This window comes from Cinclus cinclus, chromosome 1 (genome assembly GCF_963662255.1).
Source record: "Cinclus cinclus chromosome 1, bCinCin1.1, whole genome shotgun sequence".
NCBI lineage: Eukaryota > Metazoa > Chordata > Aves > Passeriformes > Cinclidae > Cinclus > Cinclus cinclus.
In genome coordinates this window covers 80,859,315-80,885,505 of record NC_085046.1, presented here as the reverse complement: position 1 = coordinate 80,885,505, position 26,191 = coordinate 80,859,315, and the positions used below count along the sequence as shown (strand labels likewise).

At 40.1% G+C, this 26,191-nt stretch overlaps 2 protein-coding genes across 4 annotated transcripts; one reads left to right on the top strand and one right to left on the bottom strand.

Annotated features, from left to right (window-relative positions):
• Positions 1-5,978: 5,978 nt before the first annotated feature.
• On the bottom strand, positions 5,979-15,750 carry ATPSCKMT (ATP synthase c subunit lysine N-methyltransferase). 2 transcript variants are annotated; one of them, XM_062499806.1, is made up of 5 exons: positions 15,669-15,750; positions 14,978-15,311; positions 12,968-13,105; positions 12,178-12,228; positions 5,979-7,383 (listed from the first exon to the last, which is right to left on the bottom strand). In XM_062499806.1, the coding sequence occupies exons 2-5, from the start codon at positions 15,242-15,244 to the stop codon at positions 7,186-7,188; spliced, it is 654 nt and encodes a 217-aa protein (XP_062355790.1). In that variant the 5' UTR covers positions 15,245-15,311; positions 15,669-15,750; the 3' UTR covers positions 5,979-7,185. The 2 variants fall into 2 exon arrangements, with proteins under 2 accessions (XP_062355790.1, XP_062355798.1); XM_062499814.1 differs by lacking the exon at positions 15,669-15,750 and having other exon boundaries at positions 14,978-15,424.
• Positions 15,751-16,058: 308 nt separating this feature from the next.
• On the top strand, positions 16,059-24,051 carry CCT5 (chaperonin containing TCP1 subunit 5). 2 transcript variants are annotated; one of them, XM_062499784.1, is made up of 11 exons: positions 16,059-16,184; positions 17,105-17,165; positions 17,264-17,428; positions 17,946-18,144; positions 18,883-19,075; positions 19,960-20,109; positions 20,435-20,554; positions 20,951-21,136; positions 22,165-22,302; positions 22,673-22,853; positions 23,778-24,051. In XM_062499784.1, exons 1-11 carry the CDS (start codon positions 16,080-16,082, stop codon positions 23,903-23,905), a joined length of 1,626 nt encoding a protein of 541 aa, XP_062355768.1. In that variant the 5' UTR covers positions 16,059-16,079; the 3' UTR covers positions 23,906-24,051. The 2 variants fall into 2 exon arrangements, with proteins under 2 accessions (XP_062355768.1, XP_062355777.1); XM_062499793.1 differs by lacking the exon at positions 17,264-17,428.
• The last annotated feature ends 2,140 nt before the right edge of the window (positions 24,052-26,191 follow it).

The following is a 26,191-nucleotide window of genomic DNA, read 5'->3' as shown; positions in this document are numbered from 1 at the left end:
AGGAAAGGAAAGGAAAGGAAAGGAAAGGAAAGGAAAGGAAAGGAAAGGAAGAAATAAAGAGAGAAAGAGAGACATATTTTCAAGAAAACCTACACAAAATTCAGGGGAAATTAAAAAAAAAGACAGCATCAAACCTCAAGGGCTGGAGGAACAGAGAAGGCTCAGATTTTGACTATAACACTCACCACTCACGTTTTTGTCTCACAGAGCTCACACTGATCCTCCTCCTGAGAATTCCTTTTGTGTCTTCTCCTCACACCTACATTTTTAAAAAAATGCCAAGACAGCATATGCAAGAGAGACACACATTTCTGCCTCTCTGAACCAAAGCTTTGGCATGGACAACTGCTGACATTACAGCATTAAGGAGCTTCACAGACTCTGTTGGCTTTTTAGACAGGCTTCAGTGGCAGTTCATCTGGTGTTTTGAAGGATGTAATTTTAATGTTTAAGCAGATCCTAAACCAAAAAAATATAATTACCTGAAAAGCCACAATTATTAGAATGCAATTGGAATGTGCAAAACCATGAGGCTGTTCTCATCTATCAGAACAGGAAATTACATGCTCATCAGAAGAGACAGAGAGGCTCATACACTGCAGAGGTTCAAAGCTCAACAATCCAGGCAAGCAACAACAGAAAGATGGAAAAAAAAAACCCTTCCTCACTTTGATAAGCTCATTTCCACTAGGATCTTACGTAAACCCATATTTTTAGTTCGGGGATTCTCAAATGACCATTTCAGACACATTAAAATTTTCCAATGGAAGAACACAACCACGGGTAGCAAATATAAACCTGCTGATAGTAGAGCTACTTTCTAAATTACTTTTTGTGGATTCCTCAGAAGATAGCCACAAACCCCAGGTTGAAAGCGTGGCATTTACTGCTTCTGCCCTTGCAAAGACCTCTTTGTGCCACAAGTTTTATATGACCTTCAAGAACCTCCTTTACTTTTAAAAACCACAACATACACACAGTAAGCTGAAAAATATCCCTGTGCATTTACTGTTAAGCAGGCTTCACATAATTTTTACCAATGCCACAGGAGTGTATCACCAATGATTGTTCCAGCTCTACACACCAACTTGCAGAAAAAATTTTGTCTGACATTTCAACCAAAGCCTCTAATAGAAATACCAACATTATACTAAGAAAAAGAAATCAGCAAAAGTCACACCTGAACAAATAACCCAAAGCCCAAGAACTACTGAAGGGATAAAAGGCCTGTATTTTCATTTGCCATCTGAAGAAAAATAATAAAAATGTGAAATTAGGTACTTAAAACTACTAAATAGCCAAAATTGTTGTAGACCAAGGCTATCTTTCAGCCTAAATACCATTGGTGGGAATGTGTTTTTCTTTCATATACTGGAAACAAAAGTCATGCTATGTCAGCATAGACTGCTAAATAAATCAAGGTTAGCTCAATACATGTTAAAAAGTTAAAGAGGAAAAGAACATTCCTAAACATATTTAGCCTTTCTGCAAAGTGGCTAGGAAAAAAAAACTGAAAGGAAACTAATTTACAGGGAAAAAAAAACTATAAAGGAAATTTGAAGACTGATTCATTTATGAAGTCAGTCAAATCACAAAAAAAGACAATATGAAAAATCAAAGAAAACACTTAAATACAAGGGAGAGTTCAGGAAAAGGATGGGGAATAAATTGTAGTTATCCATGTACATCCCGCTCAGTAAATCATACAAGGATTATCATGCAAAGAAAAAAAGCTGCAGAATGAGTATTTTCAGTAATCTTGCTCAAGTGTCATTTTTAAGTTAAATAGATTTTAAGTTAAACACTGTCTTACCAAGGAGCTCAAGAAATCTTCTAGAAGAAACGTATATTATTTCTGAAGAGCAAGTTGGGGCTACATTTTAGAACTACAGAACTGTAATCTTGGCAAATGCAAAAGGAAAAATATTTTGCTCACAGCAGAATTTACTGGCATTAAATCTGATGTTAGGCTGCCCTCTTCAACCATAGAATCATTGAATATCCTAAGCTGGAAGAGATCCACAAGGATCACTGAAGTCCAGCTCCTGGCCCTGCACAAGACAATCCAAAATTCAACTAGGAATTTGAAGGACTCATGTCCCTTTTTGAATAAATGCTTCAGTAATTGTAAACTACAAAAAGTGAAACTGTACAAGTATGAGGCAATCTATCAACATCTGAGAGCAATGGCATCAGACATGAACCCATTTCTGAGTGAATGCTCATCACAGCCCAGTCGTGGCATGGATTCTCTGATGCAGTGAGAAGTACACACAGATGATGCAAGTCTATCAAACTGCTTTTGAGATAGATTAAAATCTATTGCCTTATTTGGGCTATAAGATTCCCTTTCTCCTTTCCTCCCTTAGCTCCAAATATAAATGGTAACCAAAATGCTGCCTTTGCTTACTTCTCCTTAAAATGGTATTGCAGTGGTGAAACTTCTTAAAGAACACACACGAGAGAAAAGCAAAGCTCAAGTCACTGTTAAATTATGCAGAATTCAGGATATCTCTGCTGCTTTCTAAGCTGCATCCTTCATGAAAGGTGAAAGACTTCCCCAAAGCCTGGGATTTGGAACTCTTCTTCCACAGACCATGTTCACTCAACTGGCTTGTGTGGTGCTTAATTTGAATCTGGATTCAGTATCTTCTTACCTGGCTCCAACTCATGAGTCAGAAACAAACATTAGTTCAGAGACAGAGGATTAATTCCTTGGAGCAGCACTAGATTAAGTAGCAACATACAATCAGACCAGATGATAAACCAAGAACTTCAATATCCCCAGTAATACAGAAATGCCTAAAACCCATAAAATATGTGTACATTTCCCAAACAAATCTGGTCAAGTTTGGTTGACACTACTGTGTGGCTGTAGTGACTGTGCAGTTTACTGAGCAAGCTGCCTGTCACATGGCTATCTCACAGCAATACCTACCTCCTCTCTACAAAGCCGATTTCTGCAAAATGGAAATGGAAAACTAAAAAATTAGAATTGCAGCACTAAATCGCTGCTTTTGCTCAATTCATCTTGCATCACAAAACCTGTATAGACATAATGTGTCTCAGTACAAGAAAAATAGGAGGGGGGAAAGAACAAAGAAAACACCTGTAAGTATGACCCTGACCTTTACAAATTAAATTCTACATTTAGAAAAGCATTAGTCATTCAGTAATGTAACACCTTTTTTTTTTGCTAAAATCTGTCAGGACAAGGAAAAAATAAAACAACGCCCAAAAGTGTTTCTTTTCCAGAAGAGATTCTACTAGAAGATACAGAGATAAACTAAAGGATTTTCTGTGTATCTAAATTACTTTGGTATTGAACATGCATGTGTATCTTGAACGTTTCCTCCTTTTGGCTTCAGACCTACACTATAATTTGATTATGATAATTCTCTTTCCTGCTTTTCAGAATAAACAATTTTTTTTTATTCTGAAGCACCATATCAACAACATCATAATATATTACCTTAGCAACTGGAAGTGTATCAACATAATAATCCGTACAGTAATAACTAAAGTCACAGTTAAGTATTTAATCTTAAAAACTATCAAATTAACATAGCAAATGATAGAAAAGGACAATATGTCAACAAAATTATTTTCCAGTCCTCCTGTGTAAATTAGAACACTTTGCTCTCCATTTCACACTTAAGCCATGGAAACCAGAAATACAGCACATTTCCTTATATTATAAGGAATCCCAAACCTTCAGACTACTGCCTAATTCAGTGTAGGCCCCCAAAAGTAAACAGCCAGAGCAAGAAACAGCCCTCTGCTTTACTTTAAAACAATCATAAATCTCTCCTTGCCTGAAGGACAGCACTTAGTACTCCTAAAGCTCAGGTAATCATATCACTAATTCTACTGTGCCCTCCTCAAAAAGTATTCCTGGAGCAATAGGTGGTAACTAGGAAGTGCACATCCCAAAACCTTTACCAATGGCAAAAATGAGAAATTCAGTTTTACCTTTTAACAGGCAAAGGTTAATGCAATAGAAAAATATAAAGTCAAACACAGGAGAAAAGTAAATAACTGCTTCACTCCCTACCAACCAAATTTAGTGAAAGCAGATTGTAGAAACCTGGGTCAAAGCGCTGCACTGCAGATGAGTCAAACACAGTTCAATGGATCAAAATATTTTGCCTCCTCTCTACCTTTATGATCATTCAGGGAAGAACTTTGCTTAATTAGCTAATTTCCTCTTTGTTAGTCTCTTTATGTTAGAAATAATTTCAGATTTACTTTGTCTGAGGTTCCAGTTTTATGGCCTTTGGATATTAAATTCAGGCATTTTAGATGAGCCACTCTATCCCTGTCCTGTCACGCTATCTCTGTAATGACTGTAACACTTAAATCATTATAGAAAGAATTTAGTGCAGTTTTACAGGATGCTTTATGCATTCTTGCAGCAAAAGGCATCAGACTGCCTACCAGACATTGTTTTTTTTCAGTACACACAGTCTCTCTGTTCACAGTTGTGCCGTGCCATGCAAGGCTGAAATCACCTCTCCTTTGCACACTACTGACGTATTTGCCCCCTTCTTCTCCTGCTTTGTGTCCATTTTCAGGACAACACCATGCTCCATTTCAAATCTTCAGTGTAGGTTTGTGTTTTAACTTCTCCCTGTCCCCTCCCATCCAAAACAAAAAGCACTGGTACAGGCATCATTGCAGACTACACATCCCAAATAGCACCAAACTTCTCTTAAAGTCAGATTCTACAGAGCAGACACATTTGCTTTCCCAACACCTGATAAAATGTCAGACTTCGTATTTATCTCAAATTGTAGAGTCTCAGCACTTCACAAGAAGTACTTCTCAGTACTTCTCATTTTAGTTGTGGTAATGACCGGCTTGAAGTCAGATAACAACTGCCCAGCTTGTTTTAGCTTCATATTATGGGTAACATATATGCAAAACCTGAAAAACCTACATAGTTACTGCTTCACAAACTGGCTGTACCTTTATGGGGGCCAGAGGAGGCTGACTATGAACTTTCACTAATTTTTAATGGATGAAAACAGTAAAACTTTACCTAAGAACCAAGAAAAAAAAGAACAAGTAAGCAGACCATTATACAACAGAAAGGTGGTGTAACTATGGCAGGAAAGGAAAACATCAATGCAGTGACAGTACCCCACTGCAAACCAGTATCAGGAAAAGGACAGGGAGAACTTGCTTCACGTACAAGGAAAAGCTGCACAGGCGATACCATGAGTTTCCGAGATCTCATCAGATGGTAGGGAAAAATAGAAAAGAAAAACAAATCTGATTGAAAACCTTCCTTCTCATCTCATTATAAATTAAATAAAGTTTAATCAGATTTAGCCAAACTAGACAGAAGAACCAGCTCTGGAATCAGAGACAGTCTTCAAATATTCAAATGAGCAACTCTCATCTTATCTTTATCCAAAGTTTGAGCACATAGAAATGGCGGCACTTCACTGAGAAGCAAATGACTTTTGAAACCCTTCCTAAATCAGAAAGATTAGAGAAAAATATGGTCATCTGCAAAGCCCACAACAATAAAAGTTCAGTAAGAGCATTCTTCTGCAATTTTGTGTTCATGTAAGAAGTTGTCCTGGTTGCAGAGAGGGGTCAGAGCTTAGTGACATGGCCAGGCTGTTATTCTACACCAAGCAAGCCATTGGTGGAGGGCATGTTTTCCAAAGGAAAACCCTGGTGCTCCACTGGGAGTTGGCCATTTTTCCCTGCCCAGCCATCATGCTGCCTTTGTCTGAGGAAGCCACAGAGACACAATCTATGAGAAGTATCCACCATTATTCTTGTTCCCAGTGGTGAACACCCATTTTTGTCAGTAAAGTACCTTATTTTTGCATCCTTTTGCTATTAATATTGCTGTTGTTACTGTGCCATGTCTTACTCTTGCTTTGTACTTTCAGTAAACTGCTACCTCAACCTGTAATTTCTGGTTTTGCCCCTCCCTTATTAAAGATGCAAAGGAGAAGGGCGGCAGCTTATTTGGAGTTTATTTTCAAGCTGATGCTAAAATAGAACACAAGTTAAAAAAATACATTAATATAATCACAGGTAGCACTTGCACTAATGAACAAACAATTTGTTATACTCGCCCCTTTTGTCATACTCAACTTTTAAAAGTACACATTCTTCAAGGTTACAGTGTGAAACATCAGTGTCATCATCATACTCCATCTGGAATAGTTTTGTGTATGCAGCATTATGTTCTTGGCATATATAATTCAGATATTTTGGAAATACAGCTCATTTGAGAAGCCACTTGCACACCATTCCAACACCAATAGTGAATGCTCTGTAGGGTCAGAAAGAACATATATATTAAGTTCACAAATTTGAGCATTTGAACTTGCAATATATACTTTCCTTTACTGCAGTGAACGATGTTCTAACCCCTTCTCCATATTGAAGTTCTTCCACTTCTATAAAAACTGCTTTGTAATTCTGCCTAACTATGGATTCTGCTTTCAGTTATTTTTCTTCCTATTAGCTGGTACACCACTGTGCTTTGGATTTAGAGAAGACTAATGCTGGTAACACACTAATGGTTTTAGTTGATGCTGATCAGTGCTTACTCCAAGCCAAGGACTTCAGTTTCTCGCACTCTGCCGCGGAATTCTGCAAGAAGCCAGGAGGAAGCATGGCCAGGACAGCTGAGCTGAACCGGCCAAAGGGATATTCCACACCATAGAACATAAAGTCCAGTATATAAACTGGGGAGAGTTAGCAAGGAGGGACCAGTTGCTGCTCTGAGATGGCATGAGCATACATGAGTGGGTGGTGTGTAAGGCTATTGTGCATCACTCATCTTTCTTGGGTTTTACACCTCTCTTGCTGGTGTTATTATCAGTAAATTTATTTCAATTATTGAACTCTTCCTATCTCAATACATGGGCATGGGCAAGACCCTTTTTTTTTTTTTCAGTTTTCTTTCCCATCCTACTGGGGGAGTCTGGGGACTGGGGTGAGTGAACATCTGTGTGGTACTTCACTGTTAGATGGGGTTAAATCAGAACACCATATTTACTACACCTTTGAGTAACCTTTGTGCTTTCAGACAATCACTGTACTTCAGTTCTTACAGTGAATACACATCTGCATATGCCAGGGCTCATTCCACATTAATCTTATCTTTGACAGGTTCAGTCAAAGCTAAAAATTTCTGTAGGAAACCAAATATGTTTAAGATTCTGTCTCTGGTGTGATTTCCAAGCTTTTTGTTTCACATCCTCTAGAATGTTTCAAATCGTAGGCCCACACAGTGTCTATTCCCTCTCCAGCAGTATGATCTGGAATCCAGCAAGGGAAAGGAAAGCGACAGGCAATAATTCTGGCATTACATTCAAGTTCTTCTTCCAGCTTCTTCTCCAGCTGTGGCATCTGTTAAGTTAAAAGAAAAACCTCTCAAACAGTAAAAAACAGGAGCATTCTCTTTAGTATCTAATTCAGGTGGTCAAGAGAAATCCAAGATTTCAGTAATTTTTTTTTGAAAAATGTTAGAAAGTATTCATGGTATCCATTTTGGCTTTGATGCTTTGACAAAGAATAACTAAAACAAGAAAATGTTTATATTGCGCCCCAACCGGTGAGATCAAGGAAATCATACCTTTAAGATGCACAAATCAAATCAAAACCCGTAAATTATCCCTTAAATAATAATAAAAAAAGAATTAAAAAAAAAAAGCCTAAAACTTCAGGGAAAAGACTTTGCATGTCCCAATTCACAATTCTATTCAGTGGGGTTCTTCTCTGAGGGAATGAAAGTTCAGCCCCCTAAATTTAGGCTATTTCTGACCCCCCATGGTACATGAGCTATTGTGATATTCAAAGGTCATCCCCACTCAAAATTTACAGTTTAATCCCAAACCCAGTCCTGGAACACACAGAACATCACACAGACAACAACCCAAAGCACACATTCCGCTGTCACTCTATGATAAAATCCCGTTATGTTAAATAATACTGAAATTCAGCTTAGTCTAATCTGCACCCTGTTAACATATGCATGTGAATCCCTTCTGCGGCATTCCATGAAACAGAATGTAGAATCATGGAATGGTTTGGATTGTAAGGGACTTTTAGAGGTAATCCAGTTAAACACCCCTGCCATGGGCTGGGACTCTTCAACTAGATCAGTTTGCTCAGAGCCCCATCTGGTATTCATCTACTGCCTCTCTGAGCAACCCATTCCAGTATTCCACCATCGTATTCATAAATTTTTTCTTAGTTATATCTAATATCAATCTGCCCTCTTTTAGTTTAAAACCATTACCCCTTGTCCTGTCCCTACAGGCCCTACTAAAAACTCTGTCACCACCTTGCTGCAAGCCCCCATTAAGTACTAAAATGCCACAATAAGGTCTCCCCAGAGTCAAGTCCTCTCCAGGCAGAATAACCCAGTTCTCTCAGCCTGTCTTCATAGGAAAGGCGCTCCTCTGAACCCATTCCAACAGGTCCAAATCTGTCTTCTGCTGAGGTGCCCAGAGAGGGATGCAGCAATCCAAGTGGGGTCCCACCAGAGCAGAATAGGGGGCCAGAATCCCCTCCCTCCCCAGCTGGCCATTCTGCTTTAGATGCAGCCCAGGACACATTTGGGTTTCTGGGCTGTGAGTGCACATGGCTGGATCATGTCCAGCCTCTCACCCACCAGCAACCCCAAGTCCTTCTGGGCAGGGCTGCTCTGGACCTACTCATCCCCAGCCTGTGTTGGTACTTGGGATTACCCTGACGCAGGTGCAGCACCTTGCACTTGGTCTTGTTAAACCTCTTGAGATTCCCATGGGCCCATTTCTCGTACAAGTCCCTCTGGATGACATCCTTCCTTCAGGCATGTCAACTGCACCACTCACCTTGGTGTCATCTGCAAATTTCTCTGCAAAAAATGACACCTTCTGGTGTCATCTGCAAATTAAGCAGGACTGCTCCTAATACAGATCCTTGACAAACACCAATTGTAACTGATCTTCATCTGGACATTGAGACATTGACTCTCTGAATGCAGCTCTCCAGTCAATTCCTTATCCACTGAACAGTCCATCCACCAAATCCATCTATCCCCAATTTAGAGAGCAGGATGCTGAGGGGAACTGTGTCACATGTGCAACTCTCCTTGGTTGAGCACCTACAGTCCAGCTTTCCTCCATTCACAAAAATTGAAAGGATACAAAAGTCAGGGGAAATATCACTACTGTTCTAGAACAGAGCAACACCCTGAGCAGTCAGATGCTCTTTTTCCAATAAGCGCTTTGCAAATTCTGCCATGGATTAAGTGAGAAATAAATTAACACATACAGACTTAAAGTAAATTTCTTTTCCATCCCTGATAGTGATTATGTTCTAAGGGGGGGAAAAAAAAAAAAAACCTAAGAGATTTAGATACTTTTGTCCTTTGGAAAAGTTTGATGGTATATTTAAGCAGATCAGCAGTGCACATCCATTTGGAGTTCCTTTTATTATTACATTTTGTATCTATCTGAATGAGTGATTTTAATGGCTAACTCTACAGGATACTTCTGTTACACGTAAAAAAACTATTTACTTTGGTTATCAAAATGTAATGTTTAAGTATTAAAAAATTTTAAAAGGAAGTTATTTACAAATATAGCTGAATTTAAGTCACAAAGACAAAAATAAAAAGAATTTCACCAAAAAAATATAAAATAAACAAAGCCCAAAAGAACATTATTAGAAAATAAGACTGACTAAAGAAAAGCTATTTCCAAAGACTGCAAAGAACTTCCACTATCACATACATGCAGGGTGTGCCTTTGATGTAATATCCTATTCTAGCTAACAATGGAATATTTTAGGAAAATTACAGTCATAGATCTAATATACCAAAGAGTTACCTCCAAATATTTTAAGGCTCTGATTTCATCCACACTGCAAATGCTTTGAAACACTTTTGCTGCCTTAAACACCTAGAAAAACAAGTCTACTAGCACCTCAAACCAACCAGAAAAATAAGCCCACTTTGCTATCTAAAACTGAATTGAGACACCAGAAAAATTTTTGCTACAGAAAATATAAATATAGACATGAACTAATTTTTTGGAGTAACTATGAAAATTAGTGACACTGCATGTCCATATTAGCACAAATTAGAAAGCATCATTAATAGTTTGTCCAAGTTCAGCCAAAAATAAATAAATCCTTGAACCAGTCAAACAAGTTTTTAATCTAAATATATCAGTTACATTAGATGTTACAATCCTGCTGTATTTTATGTGAAGCCAGGGGTTGGGGGAATTTTTTGGTATGTAAATATAGATCCGTAGCTTAGTAAACCTTTTATACTGTACATAATCAGTTAAAAGCCACAGGAGCTGCAAACATGAACACCTGACAAGAATTCCTTCATCCTACCCTGAACAAGTAAGTCTCCCTCTGCAATAACTCAGAAACAAACACACCTTCCCCCCAGCTGCTTGCAAGAGCAAGAGAGGTCTCAGTCTTCCCCGAAGATCAATAAATTCAGGTTTTTAAAGCTAATCTTGGATATTAAACAAAAGCACTGTGTGAAAGCATCAAATCAGTCCAGCATTATTAAAAAAGCAGAAGTGATCTACTGTTCCTCAGTTAAAAAAAAAAAAAATGCACTAAGGTTTCTAAAAAATTAATTTAGACATTCAGGAGGCTGAGCATTAACAACTTCCAAAGTAAATTTAAAGGAGATCATAAGCAAACAAATGCTCAGGAAACACAGAGGTTGATATGTTTGCATCTGCTGCATTTATGACAGTACTTTTGCTGAAAGAATTTAACCTAGTATTTACTGGATCGACAAAAGTTATTCTGAGCCTTATAGCTACCCTTTATCACAGCTGTTACTAATGCATCCCGCTTTATTACATTTAAAAGTTAATTCAGTATTTCTATTTGGTTTATTCACAATTTTCCCTGGGCATTTGCTCATTCCTGGTTTACTGAGCCAGCTGTCCTCACCAGCACTTTGCCCCTCGGCGCAATGGCAGCATTCCTGACTGCAAATCCCAACGTTTCCAGTGCCCCCTGGCGGAATTCAGGCAAGGGAGCATGTAACACCCAGGGCTGGCAGCATGAGGAACAAACAATGCTGCTCACTAATATCCCACCATATCCACTTCATTTTCCAATACGGGTTACAACTGGAATCTGAAGTAGAGATTTACTTCTGGTGCTGTTGAAAAAAACAAACAAGCAATCAAAAAAGCACAGACTACGTAAGTTTACTGCTGCAGAAATGTTTTCAGTGTGTGCTGTATGGTATGGCATCACGGAAAGCTCCTCACTCACTTCATCTCACACCTACCTTAGCAAAGGAACAAGCAATACAGAAGAACAGGCTGACAGAATTGGGTTTGTCCACCCTGGAAAAGAGAAGGCTTCAGGGGGACCTAACTGCAGCCTCCCAGTACCTGAAGGGAGCCTACAAGATGGAGAGGGACCTTCTACAAGCACATGTAGTGACGGGACAAGGGGGAAGGGCTTCTAACTGCAAGAGAGTAAGTTTAGATTGGGCATAAGGAAGACATTTTTCACATGAGGCTGCTGAGGCATTGGAACAGGTTGCCCAAAGAAGTTGTGGATGCCCCAGCCATGGAATTGTTCAAACCAGGTTGAATGGAGCTCTGAAGAACCTGATCAAAAGTGCCCCTGCTCACGGCAGGGGTATTGGAACTAAAGAAGAGAAGGTTGCATGGAGACCTCATAGCAACCTTCCAATATCAGAAGGGAGCATACAGGGAAGCAGGAGAGGGTCTTTCTATTAGGAACTGCAGAGACAGGACAAGGGAGACTGGATAAAAATTGAAAGGGGAAATTTAGGCTAGACGTTAGGAAGAAATTCTTTACTGTGAGGCTGGTGAGACATTGGAACAGGTTGCCCAGGGAGGTTCTAGATGCCCCAACCCTGGCAGTGTTCAAAGCCAGACTGAATAAGGCCCTGCACAACCTGGTCTAGTGGGAAGTACACCATGCACAGGGGGGTTGGGACTTCAGGATATTTAAGGTTCCTTCCAACCCTTAATATTCTATTATTACTGACCACTTTTGACCATCTGCAGGTTGATTCATTCTGTAGATTAATGTATTAACACTGAATGCCTTGGCATAAAAATAATTAAACATTGCAACAAATAATTAAACAGTATAATAAACAGAATAATAAAAATAAAAAATAAGTAGCAAGCTTACCATCTGAGGTACTCCAAAAACAACAACATTGCTATAATGGGAAAAAGAAACCTAAAATAAAATTTGAGAACAAATCTTATTGAAAATGGCATTTATAGTTGGAGAAAATCTCACCATTCTTTTCTCCTAATCCCTCTAGCTGCACTTCTTTCAACAGGGATTTAGACCAAAAATATGTAAGGAGATCCCTTACCAACTTTTCATCACAGAAATTCCTCATAAAGAAAACTTTATACTGCTGAACAGCAAAAATCTTCTACTGTCTGGCCAAGAATATGGAAGAGCAATTCTAGAAGCACAGAAAGCATTAACTTAGAAAATACCTACATGACTTTACTAACAACTAAAGGGTTATTTTCACAACTCCTCTATGTGATAAAATCACATATGCTTTAAGTTTGTCCCTTCTTTTGTTAAACGTTAGCTAGCTGAAAAAACTTTCTAGGCATTCTAATGACTGAGTTGTTCCATTCAGTGCCATGAAGTTCTCCTATGCTCCTCTCCGAACACAAACACCCCCATAGCCAAAAAAAATCCTCCCACATAATTCATCAGGCCCAGGCTTGCTCAAGGAGCCTCTACTGATAAAGGAAGCACTTGAATAAAGCACAAAAGCAGTAGAACAGCATACTGAGCCCATAGAAACCAGATTCCCAGCACAAGTACTTTGCTCAAAGCCCAGTATAGCACCTTGTGGTCAGACAGTATTTACCTTTTCCAGGAAAGTATTTCCAAACTTATAAAATCTCTCAATCATCCCAGATTCATACTTACATAATTCCATTCCTACCTTCCATAAGTCTGAAATATAAAATTTGGTGTTCTGATGTACCCCATCTCTCCAGGCACGATATCTGGAGTACCAGACTAGCCAGGGATTCAATTCATAACCAACAGCCTGGAATCCCTTTTTTGCAGCTGCTATCACCTACAAGGAAGAAAATAAGTCTTCACTTACAAACATAAAAGACTATTCACCTAAACAGGAGCACACAGTTATATTTAAAATATAAATCAAAGGAACACACTTTTCTAAGTCACACTGGTTTTAATGCCCAACAGACTAGCTGTAGAGTGAACAAAAACTCAAAACTACATTTTAACTGTTATTACTAGCCTAAATGAAATACAGTCAGGCATACAAAATGAAAACAAACATCCAGAGGGCAAATCTTGCAGTGATTTGTGTAATCACAGTGTAAATCTATGATTTACATAAATTTTCATTTAACACATTTATGACACTGTCTTGGAATTAGAGTACAGTGATCAAATGCTCAAAGTTCAACCATTTATTTGAAAAGCAGCAAGGAACAGGCACTTGCAAGGCCCCTGAATAAGAACCAAAAATGACATACCAATAGAAAGTCTGAAAGTAACCTGTTGATCTACATTTAAAAAAAAAAATAAAATGCACTGATTTCTAGAATAAATGTTTAAGACATAATTTAAAAGGTTACTGCCAATTTCTAATCAGGATGAACTATCATTTACAAAACAAGCAAGGTGAAATCAGGAAGTACACATTTCTTAACAGAACTTCTCAAACAGCCTTACCTGGACTGTATATTTCACACAGAGCACTTGCAAATTCACCAAAAGAATCTATCATTTTTACCACACTTGGAAATGTGGTAAATATCTTTATCCACCAGAATTTAATGGGGCAAATATTTATCCACCAGTTACACCTGAGTAAGCGTTAAATAATTAAAAGCATCTGAACAGACTTTCTTTCAGGACTTATGTATCAAGGAAGCGCCAAGCATTCAAATTTAGGCAGCATTCAAATTTAGGCACCTGGCTTTCCAAATAGTCTTCAGTCTCCATTTCGGCACCTATATAATATATTAGAATTAATGACATATTACCTATTGAAATTAGATATCTCTGATGAGAGTCAGCAGCCAGAATGATGAACAGAGAGGGCATCAGAAACTGTAGTTATCTCATGCCTAAGTTTTTTGGTCTTTTTCCTACCCAGGCACAATTCAAGCAATTTGCACAGATTTGGTGTTCCAAATATTTTTTTTTATGTGGACAAATAGTTGACTCATTCACATAAAATATGGACAAAGGTAGCATTCAAGAACTTGTGTGTTTCCATGAACCACCCTGCTGCTAAATCTGACCTGAAACAGACAGTTATGAAAAAGCACACAAAATGTCACAACAACAGAAGAAAAACCAAACCACACCATTTTCCGCTATATCCTCACCACATTACACAAACTGGGGCTCAAGCAATACCCTGGAAATACAGTACCACTTCTTTCATGATTCTCACCATTTCTCTTGGTGTTTATTCTAGTTTCACCACAAGGATTTGGAAGTGAGGAAGTCAGCACTGTACAAAGTTTGAAGACTATAGTTCTAACCATGCCAAGATTTTTATAACCCAATGCTCATTATTCATTTCTTTTTGTACTTCTATCACATTTATACATTAAGCATCTCACAGCCTCACTTGCTGTAGCTACACACAGGTCTTCATCAATCAGTACCAAGACTCAAAAGATTGCATCTCTTCAAGTAAATGCACTGCGATTCCTTCCAGTCACCACAATGACATTTTGTCCTCTACCTTGGTCAAGCTACAGGTTAGACGACACCAAAAACTATTTATTACTCATCAAAACTGAATGTAAACCCTTCTCAGCTTTAATCCTCTTCATAAGACTCAGACACAACCCCCGGATGCCAGAGACTATACATTTTTTTTGTGCGAGAAAACGCAGCCCCAGCACTTTGGTACTTCTTAAAGAGGTGATCGAAAAGGAAGGCAACATCCGTAACTTACAACGCGGCCATCCCCGCTACCAATGTCAACTAGGGAGCCACTTCTGTTTTCCAACATTTTCAGCACATTCCGGATCTGAGCGGCGGTAGCAGGAACGAAGGGCAGGCACACCTTCCTCAAGGCCGGGGTCACGAAAGGGGTGGTCACAGCATAGAGGGCCACCAAGGTCCCGCCCACACCGGCCGTGACCAACAGCCCCCAGCTGCTCCTGCGGGAGCCGCCCTCGCCCTCCTCCCGCGGGATCTCCTTCGCTCGCGCCTGGGGCATGGCGCCTGGGCACGGACAGAGAGTGATTTCGCTCACTGGAGACAAATCAGTGTCTCGTAGCAAAAACCTAGGACATAAGAGGGGAGAAAAAAACCACCCTGTACCACTTCAGCCGATCTCAGGGAAATGCTACAGCTGCTGAAAAGCTGAGGCACGAGGGAGCAGGAATGCGGTTTCTACAGAAAGCCCTGGCCCTCCACACGCGGCCGGGCACAGCGCGCCCCAGAGCAGCTCAAGGGCGGCTCAGGCAGGAACCTCCCGGCCCAAGAGCCCGCTACGGACGCACGTCCAGGAGTGGCTGCTCTTCCTTTGTGGAGGAACTTTTTCCTGGGACACAACAACATCAACCAGCACAAGCGCCAACTCTCCAACGACCGACCCAGGGTTACGTCCGGCCTGCAACATTTATAAGGAAGGGTCATACCACTTCACTATGGAGGGGTGGGGGACCTAAACCTTTCCGAAGGCACTCGGAGAGAAGCGCCGCGCACGAGTTTTCCACCGTGTATCCGTTTTCCCTCCTCGTCCCTCACATCACCCGGCGCAGCCCGCTGCCACCTCACCCGGTGCCCGTTCCGCCTCGTTCTGTACATGCTCCCTCCTTCCCTCCCCGCTGCCGTGAGACGGGGGGTGCGGCCGCGAGCGGCGCGCTCCTCCCCCGGCGTCGGGCGGCTTCCAGAAGGCTCCGCCGGGGGAGCCACAGAGCTCCCACCGGCGAAATAAGGCGCCGATGTAGCTGCTGCGCAGGCGCGGGGCGGCGCGTGGTGTCGCGGCGGGTGCGGCGGCTTCCGGTCTGTGCGCGCGGGCGGCGGCGGTCGGGGCAGGCTGTGCAGCCATGTCAGCCATGGGGACTCTGGCGTTTGACGAGTATGGGCGGCCTTTCCTTATCCTTAAGGACCAGGAGCGCAAGACGCGTCTCATGGGTCTGGAGGCGCTCAAGGTGAGCGAGAGGGATGGCCGCCGGGGCGCCCGCGGGCCCGTGCTGGCTGGGCCGCGCCGCGCCATGCTGTGCTGTACATACCATACCATGCTGCTGCGAGGGGCGGGAGGATGGAGCTCCTGAGGTGAAGCTGTGCCCCGCCTGAGGTGTAGGGTGGATGGAGCCTGGACTAGGCCCGTAGGCGAGGATGAGATGGAGGAAGAGAGAAGGCATCGCCCCGGGGCTGGGAATCCGCGGGATGACGTCCGTGGGGTCTCCGTGCCGCGGATCCGCCCCGGAGCTGCGGGGCTTTGGGGCTTTCACCCCCGTGGATGCAGCGCGCCCCTCCCCGTGGGTCCTGCCCAGCTCCCCGCTGCCTTGTCCCTTACACCGCCGCCGAAGGAAGGCCGGGGCTGAGTGCGGGTGGTACAAACCCCGACGGAAAAAGGGAGCGGACGCTGGAACAGAGAGCTTGTGGATACCGCATTCCTGCCAGTGTTCAGGGGAAGGTTGAATAGGGCACTGAGTAACCAGGTCTAGTGGAAGGTGTTCCAGCCCATGACAGGGGGCGGGACATGGATGGTCTTCAAGGTCCCTTCCAAGCCAAAGCATCCTGTGATGATTCTATGATGGGTAAAATTGCACCGCCTTCTCTTTTTAGCTTTGCCGGTTTGTGTTGCTCCCTGCTTTGAGCGCTAGGGCTGTCATTTGGCTCTCTGCTTTTTTGTATGCTTCAGCAGAGCAAGTGCAGTCAATACAGGAAAAGGCATAGGAAATGCTTCTGTTGTAAAACCAATACATGCATACTGATTCTTTCCAGTCATAGTTGTTGGCAGTTAAATTACAGCATTTGCACTACTTGCTGTGTTTTCCTTAGCTTAATATTGTGATTTTGGAATGCATGTTAATAACTTCTGTCTTTACTATCCTTTGTTTTACAGTCTCACATAATGGCAGCAAAGGCTGTGGCTAGTACTCTGAGAACATCCCTCGGACCCAATGGTAACAGTGAAAACCTTTTAGTGGTTCTCTCTCAGTAATTGTTTGGGGTGAGGAGATTTTCAAAATTTTTTCTTATCCTTTGAATATATGTTTTTCAGGCTTGGATAAAATGATGGTGGACAAGGATGGTGAGGTGACTGTGACAAATGATGGTGCTACCATTCTGAATATGATGGATGTGGATCACCAGATAGCCAAACTTATGGTGGAGCTGGCTAAATCTCAAGATGATGAGATTGGGGATGGAACTACTGGAGTCGTTGGTAAGAAAGTATTTTAAATTTATCCTCCCTTTTTCAGGTCAAGCTGCTTCAGCTATTAAAAAAAATGGCCGGAAATAGCAGTAGTTTTTCTGCAGCACTTCTTTGGAGTATTTATTGTTGCAGTATTCCTGTCAATTCTTGCATTAGAAGTCTTCTAATCTTCTAAGTTTTATGTGTCTTTTCGAAGTTTGGTTGCATTTTAAGGTAATGCTGAGACCCCCCTTGATACTTCCAAAAGTTTTCTGCGTAATTTTCTTTTGTAATCTCCTTGTCTTGCTTTGATGCCTGTACTTCATTTTGTTCTTAACATAATGTGGTTTTCTTGCTAAGTAAAGCAAGTAGGGATTTTTAATGTTTTTTTTTTGTTATTTAGGAAACCATGAATTCTTAAAATATTGCAGAAAAATCAGAAAGTGTGTTTTTTTAATCTGTTGGTAGTGTGCTTAAAATTATGCTCCAATCAAGAGTAAAACTTTGGTTTGTTCTTTTTTTCTGTTGTTTTGTTTTGTTTTTGTAGTTCTGGCTGGGGCATTACTGGAACAGGCTGAGCAGTTGCTAGACCGAGGCATTCACCCCATAAGAATAGCAGATGGTTATGAGCAGGCAGCACGCATTGCTATTGAGCATCTAGACAAAATCAGTGACAGCTTCCCAGTTGATCCACAGAACATTGAGCCTCTGATCCAGACGGCAAAGACAACTCTGGGCTCTAAAGTGTAAGTCACAAAAACTGAATATTGAATGAATATTTACCCTTCTGTTGAAAACCCTTTGTGTGGAAAGGAGAAATCCTGGTGTTTTGGTGGATTATTAAATTGTTTGTGTTACTGAAGAGCTGTTGAAGGCTGTTCTGTTTTGGCTAATTCCTCAGTGGACTGCTGTCTCAGGATAAGAAATTGTGAATCCTTTGTCTCCAAAGGGTCAGTTCCATGAAGTTAAACAGCTGCAGCATTAATTTCATTCTAACCTGTTAGTTCCAGGTTTCTGCATCGTAGCAGGTTCCAAAAGTACTGTAAATCTGTTAAAAGTAATAGTATGTCATCATTTGGGTATTTTTCTGCTAAAAAAAATTTGGCTTAGGATGGTTCCATAAGTTCACTTAACTTTATGGGTTCTGTGCGTAGTTTATAAATTCAGGCATTGGAAGGCCTTCCTTTGCAGAGTTGTCTTACAAGTGGTTTCTGTTTAGTTCTCCTGACTTGTTCCATATCTGTGTTGAGAGTCCATTGACAAAGGTTCCTTATGCTAACCATATTGTGTGCTCTGTTTTCTGCCATAGCTGGCACTTTCCCTTTCTGTGAACAAACAAGCAGGACCCCTCTTTTAATATAGTGTGCAAAAGTTGATTGCTACACTGGCACTTCTTGCTGTTTAAGACTGATGGATAGAATCGTATTTTTCTTCTGAATTGTGGAAATAGAGTACATTTTGATTGTATTTTTTTTCAAACGTAGAGTGAACCGCTGTCACAGGCAAATGGCAGAGATTGCCGTGAATGCTGTACTGACAGTAGCAGACATGGAACGTAAAGATGTTGATTTTGAGCTGATCAAAGTGCAAGGCAAAGTGGGTGGTAGACTGGAAGATACACAGTTGGTTAAAGGAGTCATTGTGGATAAAGATTTCAGCCATCCACAGATGCCTAAAGTAAGTGATGTCTTTGTGTGTGTCCTTTGTGTGTAATGGCCTAAAAAAGAATTTCTAGCCTATCTCAAATGTCACCCTAGCATCTATTAAGTATTCACACAGTCTTGTGGTTTGGCTTGGCTTTTCACCCATATATAAACAGAGGAAGGGACAAGGAGCATTAATTTTTTCATATTGGAAGAGGTCAAGTTAGAATTTGCAACAATATTGAGACATTATGATGGAAGGAAGTGATTACTGTACTGTTAAGTGAGGGCAGGTGCAGAGTTCTGTGTTAGGTAGAAATAATTATCCCTGGTGTGTGATATGCTTAATATGCTTAGTGCAATGCAGTGTCAAGGTTCTTAACATTTATGAATTGCCATGTTCTCCTGTTTGGAACACCCCAGAAACTGTCCTTGTTTTATGTTTGACGTAGGTAAGGTCTCCAAGTCTTTGGCCAGTGTACTTCAAGAAAACTCCTACTGTTCTAAAATATTTATCTAGCAGGTAACAACGTTTATCCTGTAAAAAGGAAGACAATGAAAAATAAGTCATATAATAGTTGAGAAGTTGTTAGACAAGTAGTATTCTCAGTGGATAGGGATGGTTTAATTGAACTTTTTTTTTTTTGTTCTTAAACATTGACCATTTAAACCATAAAAAGGCATGACTGGTAAAGATTGTTAAGGGCTTAAACAGTGTCTTGGAGCTATGGAATTTGTTCTTAGTGGTTTATTGAGACTATTGACAGAATTATTTAGTTACACTTAGTTAAGTCAAATGATCTCCACATTTCCCCCATGTTTGTGTTTATAAAGATACCCCATATGTTTTGCAAATACAAGAAAGAGATGTTGATGAGCTCAAAAATAATCTTTTTTTTTTCTTTTTTAATTGCCCAGGAGCTAAAAGATGCTAAAATTGCAATCCTTACTTGTCCATTTGAACCACCTAAGCCTAAAACCAAACATAAGCTTGATGTCACATCTGTGGATGATTACAAGGCACTGCAGAAATATGAAAAAGAGAAATTTGAAGAGATGGTGAAGCAGGTATTCTTTAGGATTATTTCTGTTTTCTTTGTCTTCCATAGCCTTTAGAAACAAATATCTTAGTGCATTGATTTATTCCTGTAAATGAGCTGCTAATCCTTGTGGGAAGCAATATACAAGCAGTTGTAATGCTATGAATCAAAGTTAATTTAATGTAAGAAGAGATACCAGCTTGTTCTAAGATATATTTTGATCTCTGTGTGTGCCAGAGGGTTGTTCTTGAGAATTGTTTTTTGAGAAAATTGGAAGAATTAAAACCATGAAGAGTGTTTTTCATTCCTTCGTTAGTTCTGATCAGAAGGTTGATGATTTTTGTTGCTTTTAGATAAAAGACACCGGTGCAAACCTTGCCATTTGCCAGTGGGGTTTTGATGATGAGGCAAATCACTTGCTGCTCCAGAATGAGCTGCCTGCTGTGCGTTGGGTTGGTGGACCTGAAATAGAAGTAAGTAAAACTGGGCTTTGTACCAGCTGTTAAAACATTTATGAAGTAATAGGCTGTACCAGCTAAAAGTACAAGCTTTCTGGGTATCACTGCATAATTGTGTGTATGGGTGGGTATTGGAGAAAAATCATTGGGGATTTGAGAGAAGAAACTACCATGAAGTAGATTATGATTGGATCATATGTATATTACTTTAATAAAAGTTACAGGTGTCTAGGAAAGTTTCTTCTTTAGTTCTGTTTGCAGAAGCAAAACATTGGCTGAAGTACTTTGAAGCAATTGGAAGATACCCTTTTGGAGTAGGCATTTGACAGATGCTTTTCCACTAGTTTTATGTTCTGAAAAAACACCGTGGAAAAATCCTGTTAAAATTAACTCATGTCTGTTTGACTTCAGTTAATCGCCATTGCGACGGGAGGGCGCATCGTGCCCCGCTTCTGCGAGCTCACGGCAGAGAAACTGGGCTTTGCAGGTGTCGTCCGGGAGATCTCCTTCGGAACTACCAAGGACAGAATGCTCCTCATCGAGCAGTGCCAGAACTCCAGAGCTGTGACCATTTTCATTAGAGGAGGAAATAAAATGGTGAGATGTGTGCTTTGATGCATAGTTGGAGAATGTGTAGTTTCCTTAAAAGGCATATTAGTACACTCTTCTCCACTTCCCCTACATTTTCTTTGCAGTGTGGGCAAATAGGAAGGGGCAAATAGGACTGCTTGTAGGCAGTCAGGACTGTGTGTCAGAAGTTGTTAGATTTGGATCCTATGTTTTTAAACGAAAACTTTAATTTTCTCTCTGTTAGACCATATAGTTCATAAATCTAGAAATAATTTTACCTGTGGATGCTCTTAATGTTTTGGGTTTTTTCTCTCATGAGAGGGTCACTTTTATGAGGAAAGACATATTAGCATCTTTGAAAGATTTGGTTTTATTGTAGACCTAGTTGTATCACTTCTGGTTTAGTCCAATTAAAATAATTTCAAATAAAAATCCCAAACTACTGCAAACTGTATATATCCCCCACACCCTATATCCCCCACTCTCCCTGAACTGAGACCACTTTGAGTGCTTATGTGCTTAAACTGGGTTTTGGTCGCACTATTAGTGTTAAATTATATTTCCTATAGGTCTAAATCCTACTTTAAATGAAAAACTTCTGGGAAAAAAAAGCATACTCTAGTCTGTAATTTTCTTTTAAGAAAGTAGAAATACTGCTATAAAGGTTAGTGTTTTTGTTAAATCTCCTACATTTGTCCAAGTGAGAAGTGGACAGAAACTGCAGTCTGACAATAATGTTGGCATTTAAAGTTCAGTGTTTTGTGTCTTGTAAATACACCAGAGTGAAAACCTTTCCATGTAAGTTTTTGTTATTTCAAATTACAGTTTCAACAAACAACAGTATCTTTTTGTGCATATCTTTATTCTTTGCCACTGGATGTCTAACATTCCCTATTTTTAAGCAATATAATAGACCAATAGTAGAGCTGCATTGGAGCCATGAAAAAAAAAAAATCTCAGAGTTTATTTGCAGTTTCCACATCTGTATTAGGAATTACATCTTCACAGCCTTCAGATGTGTGTCTTGTCAAACACATGCTGTTCTGTAATTCCAGATCATCGAAGAGGCAAAGCGCTCTCTTCACGATGCCTTGTGCGTAATCCGGAATCTCATTCGTGACAATCGTATTGTTTATGGAGGTGGTGCAGCTGAAATATCTTGTGCCTTGGCAGTCAGTGAGGCAGCAGATAAGGTAAGAAAGGAACAGTTAAAATTTTCTTTAATGCATGAAGGATTGAGCCTGCCTTAAGAGATTCCAGAAGAACTTCAACAATTTTCCAGAAAGTTCCGTAACATGCGCTTTCTGGTGCTCCCTGATAACCAGTGTTAAAAGTTATCCTTCCTGTCTGTGAAGAAGTTATCACCAGTACTTTTTTTCTTTCTATGCTAGGAGCAGTTTAATTTTTTTAAATTTTCAAGTAGTTATGATTCAGAGATACTTGTTTTGTTACTGTATTCTGAATAAAATCTGCTTACTGTGTGAGTGTATATCTAGTGTGAAAATCTGCATTTGCTGACATGGGAGCTTAATAGCTTATGAATTTGAATTTCTTTTCCTCTAGTGCCCATCTTTGGAACAGTATGCTGTGAGAGCTTTTGCAGATGCCCTGGAGGTAATTCCCATGGCCCTCTCGGAGAACAGTGGTATGAATCCAATACAGACAATGACCGAAGTGCGGGCAAGGCAGGTGAAAGAAAACAATCCTGCCCTGGGCATTGACTGTTTGCAGAAAGGAACAAATGGTAAGAACTGCAACGTGGAGAAGGAGGAGCATAAAAGCTTTTCTTTCTCAAAAGCTCGAAATGTTCACTGTGGTTTTTTTTAAACCTGTGCGTCACTTGAATTATTCTAACTCCTGTGCCTTGCCATAATAAATGAGAGTGTGCTTGCAGACTATATGTATGTCTACCAGGAAGAAAATGTGTAATTGTCTGAAAACCTCTGTTTGATGGCAAGATTAGTTGAAGATGTTGACTGATACTGTAGTACGGGAAAGAAGGCAGCTCTTAGGATGAGGCAAGCAGGCTGTGCTTTAAATACTGCAGTTTTAGTGATCCAGGTTACACTGCAGTCCTAAAAACAGTTGTTTTGAGAAGCAGCTTGTGAAGAAGTAAACAAAAGGCTGGAAATCTTTGTAGACAATGACGTCCACACCAGTATGTCTGCATGTATAAACCTGGAGCAAATATGTGAAGACCAAGAAGCCATTGTATAACTCCTGATTTCCATTTTTCACCTTCTTACTTTGTTGTTTTTTTCAGAAAAGAATGTGGTAAACTGTAATTTGTACCTTCATAACCCTTCTTTGATTAGGTGTTCCTGTTTGATGGCATTTGACCTTTCATTTCTTCAGCATTTGCTTAGCTTTTAGGGTGCTTTTAGTATAAGTGTATGGAAATTTTGCTTTTCACCATTCTGCATTACTTTTTGAAAAGCACAGCCTAGTGGGGAAAAGAGTTGTATCTTAATGTCCTGAGATCCTTGGTTTGAATCCAGATTCTCTAGTTTGTACAAACTATAATTTGTAAAGCACAGTGGCCAAGAGTAGTAATTTCAAAATGTTCTTTGAGATTATGTGGATTTTACTATTACTAATCACTAACACAGGTTAAGTTTTATATTTAGATTTCAAGGCGGTGTCTAATTCTTCTACTTCGTTTTGGCAGATATGAAGCAGCAGCATGTTATAGAAACCTTGATTGGTAAGAAACAGCAGATTTCTCTGGCGACTCAGGTTGTTAGAATGATCCTGAAGATTGATGATATCCGTAGACCTGGAGAATCTGAAGAGTGAAGGTTGAAAAGCAGGAAACATTAAGGGGCCACAGTAGCGAAGACAGTAGTATTCTGATGCTTCATCTTCAGCTATTTATTCTGGACACTTTTTGTTTCACATACTGTAACGGCTAGTTGTTGGAAATAAAACAATTTAGCACTGGTGATTTCAAGACTTGTTTCAGAAGCATTGTTGCATCTTTTCTTAGACAGGTGTGAATATTCATAGAAAATATTTCCTGAATGTATAATAGAAAAAACAAATAACGCAGCAATAAGATTTAATGGATCATTTTCCATTGTCCCTTATGGGGAAAGCCCACAGATTGTCATTTTAAGAGGTCTGTCACTATTTTAATTAATTAAATAGTAACTATTTTAGCTTCCAGTAATTCTCATATGTTAAATATATTAAGTATGAAGTTTCAAGCTGCAGATTTAAAGGAACTGTATTCCATGCTTCCAGTTGCTTCAATTTTTTTCTCTTTTCCTTGTCCTCTTCCTGATTTATGAGGGTTAAGGAGTGTTTTCTCCCAGGGGTATACACATTGAGCCAAGTGAGGGTTTTTCCCAGAACTTGTTTTAGAGTACTGCAGTTGAGTGCACTTGCTCAAAAGGTTCCCAGTATGATCTTAGAATGGTAGAGTAAAATTGATTAATAAGGTGCCTTGCCTGTGAAACTCAGCAAGAAACAAGTGGTAGACCAAAACTAATGTACAATTTCTTAAAAAGATTTCAGAAGGGAGGGAAGTGTTAAAAATACCAACTTGGCATTGTTTGTGTTACATAGGGCAGAGGAAGCTCTTTACTGGCCACTGTTTGCTAGCAGGTCATGTTCTGATTGTTTTTTGCTGTGACTACCTCACTTGAGTCAAACAAAACCCTTCAGTGAGTGTTGATAGAGGAAGAAGGGTAGAAACAAGTTTACTGATTACAGGACTGGTTTTATTTCTAGAACTGTTCGAGGATAAATGTGCAAACCTTTGTTGTCATTGATAAAAAATTAGTAGTGGGTGTTTCATCACTGCTCTTCCGCCTTTTCCCAAATCAGTTTCATTCAGTTGCAGCTCAGTGGACAACAACAGTTTATCAGTTTTACTGGTGCCAAGCTCTGGCATTCTGAATCTGTTCAGGGTTGTAAGTGTGATTCTGAAAACCCATAAATACCTGGGCTCATGTAGAGCCATCTCTTACTTTGCTAATTCAAAATGAAAACAGCTGTAGCTAGAACTTAAAAGGCAGCAGTGTACTTGTACTAATGTGTCCCTTTCACCTAATTTTGAAGTTGTGCATGTGATCGAAAGGAAATGAGAAAACAGCTATTCCAGTTTTACTGGCTTTTCACCTTCTGTCCCCTGGTGTGGTTGAGCCCCACATATTTTCAGGTTTTGACTGTAAACTGCTGCTTAATACAGAAGCCCCTAGGAACTAAGGACAAATTACTTTGAAAATTGAATTATGGCTTTACTGATCTGGCTTGAGGAAATAACAATTTTGTGCTCTATATATATATTTGTTAAAGTTCAGCTGGATCTTAGTATGGAAGTCTGAAGCTTGGTAATGGAACTTGGATAAAATTGTAAGAAATAGAAGTTGTTAATTTTTTTCAGGAGTCTGTACTTCAACACAACAAATGTGTGACATTAGCACTGTCAGTGCTGCATAGACACAGCTGGAGGATAAATGGCTTTCATCACAACATGCAACTGGAACTATTAAACCAAATTAATGAAACAACTGCAGCTCAAACTGGTACACTTTCACAGCATGAGTAATTAAATTTGTGCTTGACAGAACAGTAGGATTACCCATATTGGTAATTTGTATGCTGTCTGGCTCTGGTCAAAGAAAACAAGAAATATCTGAATAATGACAAGGTTGGGGGATGTTCAAATTAGGTGTGTTTGTAACCACCAGGAAATAAAAGCCTGGCCTGGCGGTGTGTTTGGAAATGAGGGCCATGAGCCTTATAGTTCATGTACAGGAGTCCATGACTCCTGGGAAAATGCAGAGTTCACCACGGGAGGGCAACATTCACCCATCACTGCTGTAGCCAGCTGCATCTGGATTTTTTAAAAGGCAGCTGAAACAGCCAGCAAGTATTTCCCAGCTTCACTGACATGGCACACGGATGGCATCAGCAAGACATGAATCTTTGCAACTTCATGACTAAGTTCCATGTGTCTTGAGATCCAAGTTTGCACATCTTCCTAGGACCCTTAACCTGGCCCTGCCTGTATGTCCTGCTACTTCTAGTTCCCCTGCTACCTGCTGCCTTTTCCCAGCCTCATCTGTTGGTCTCTCC

Coding starts and splice junctions, on each gene's coding strand:
- ATPSCKMT (XM_062499806.1), bottom strand. CDS start 15,244: ATGCCCCAGGCGCGAGCGAAGGAGATCCCGCGGGAGGAGGGCGAGGGC. Junction 12,229..12,967: donor ATATTTCAGACTTATGGAAG/GTAGGAATGGAA, acceptor ATTTTATTTTAG/GTTTCTTTTTCCCATTATAG. Junction 7,384..12,177: donor TTTTTGGAGTACCTCAGATG/GTAAGCTTGCTA, acceptor TTAACTTAACAG/ATGCCACAGCTGGAGAAGAA.
- CCT5 (XM_062499784.1), top strand. CDS start 16,080: ATGTCAGCCATGGGGACTCTGGCGTTTGACGAGTATGGGCGGCCTTTC. Junction 18,145..18,882: donor ACAACTCTGGGCTCTAAAGT/GTAAGTCACAAA, acceptor TTTCAAACGTAG/AGTGAACCGCTGTCACAGGC. Junction 22,303..22,672: donor TCAGTGAGGCAGCAGATAAG/GTAAGAAAGGAA, acceptor CTTTTCCTCTAG/TGCCCATCTTTGGAACAGTA.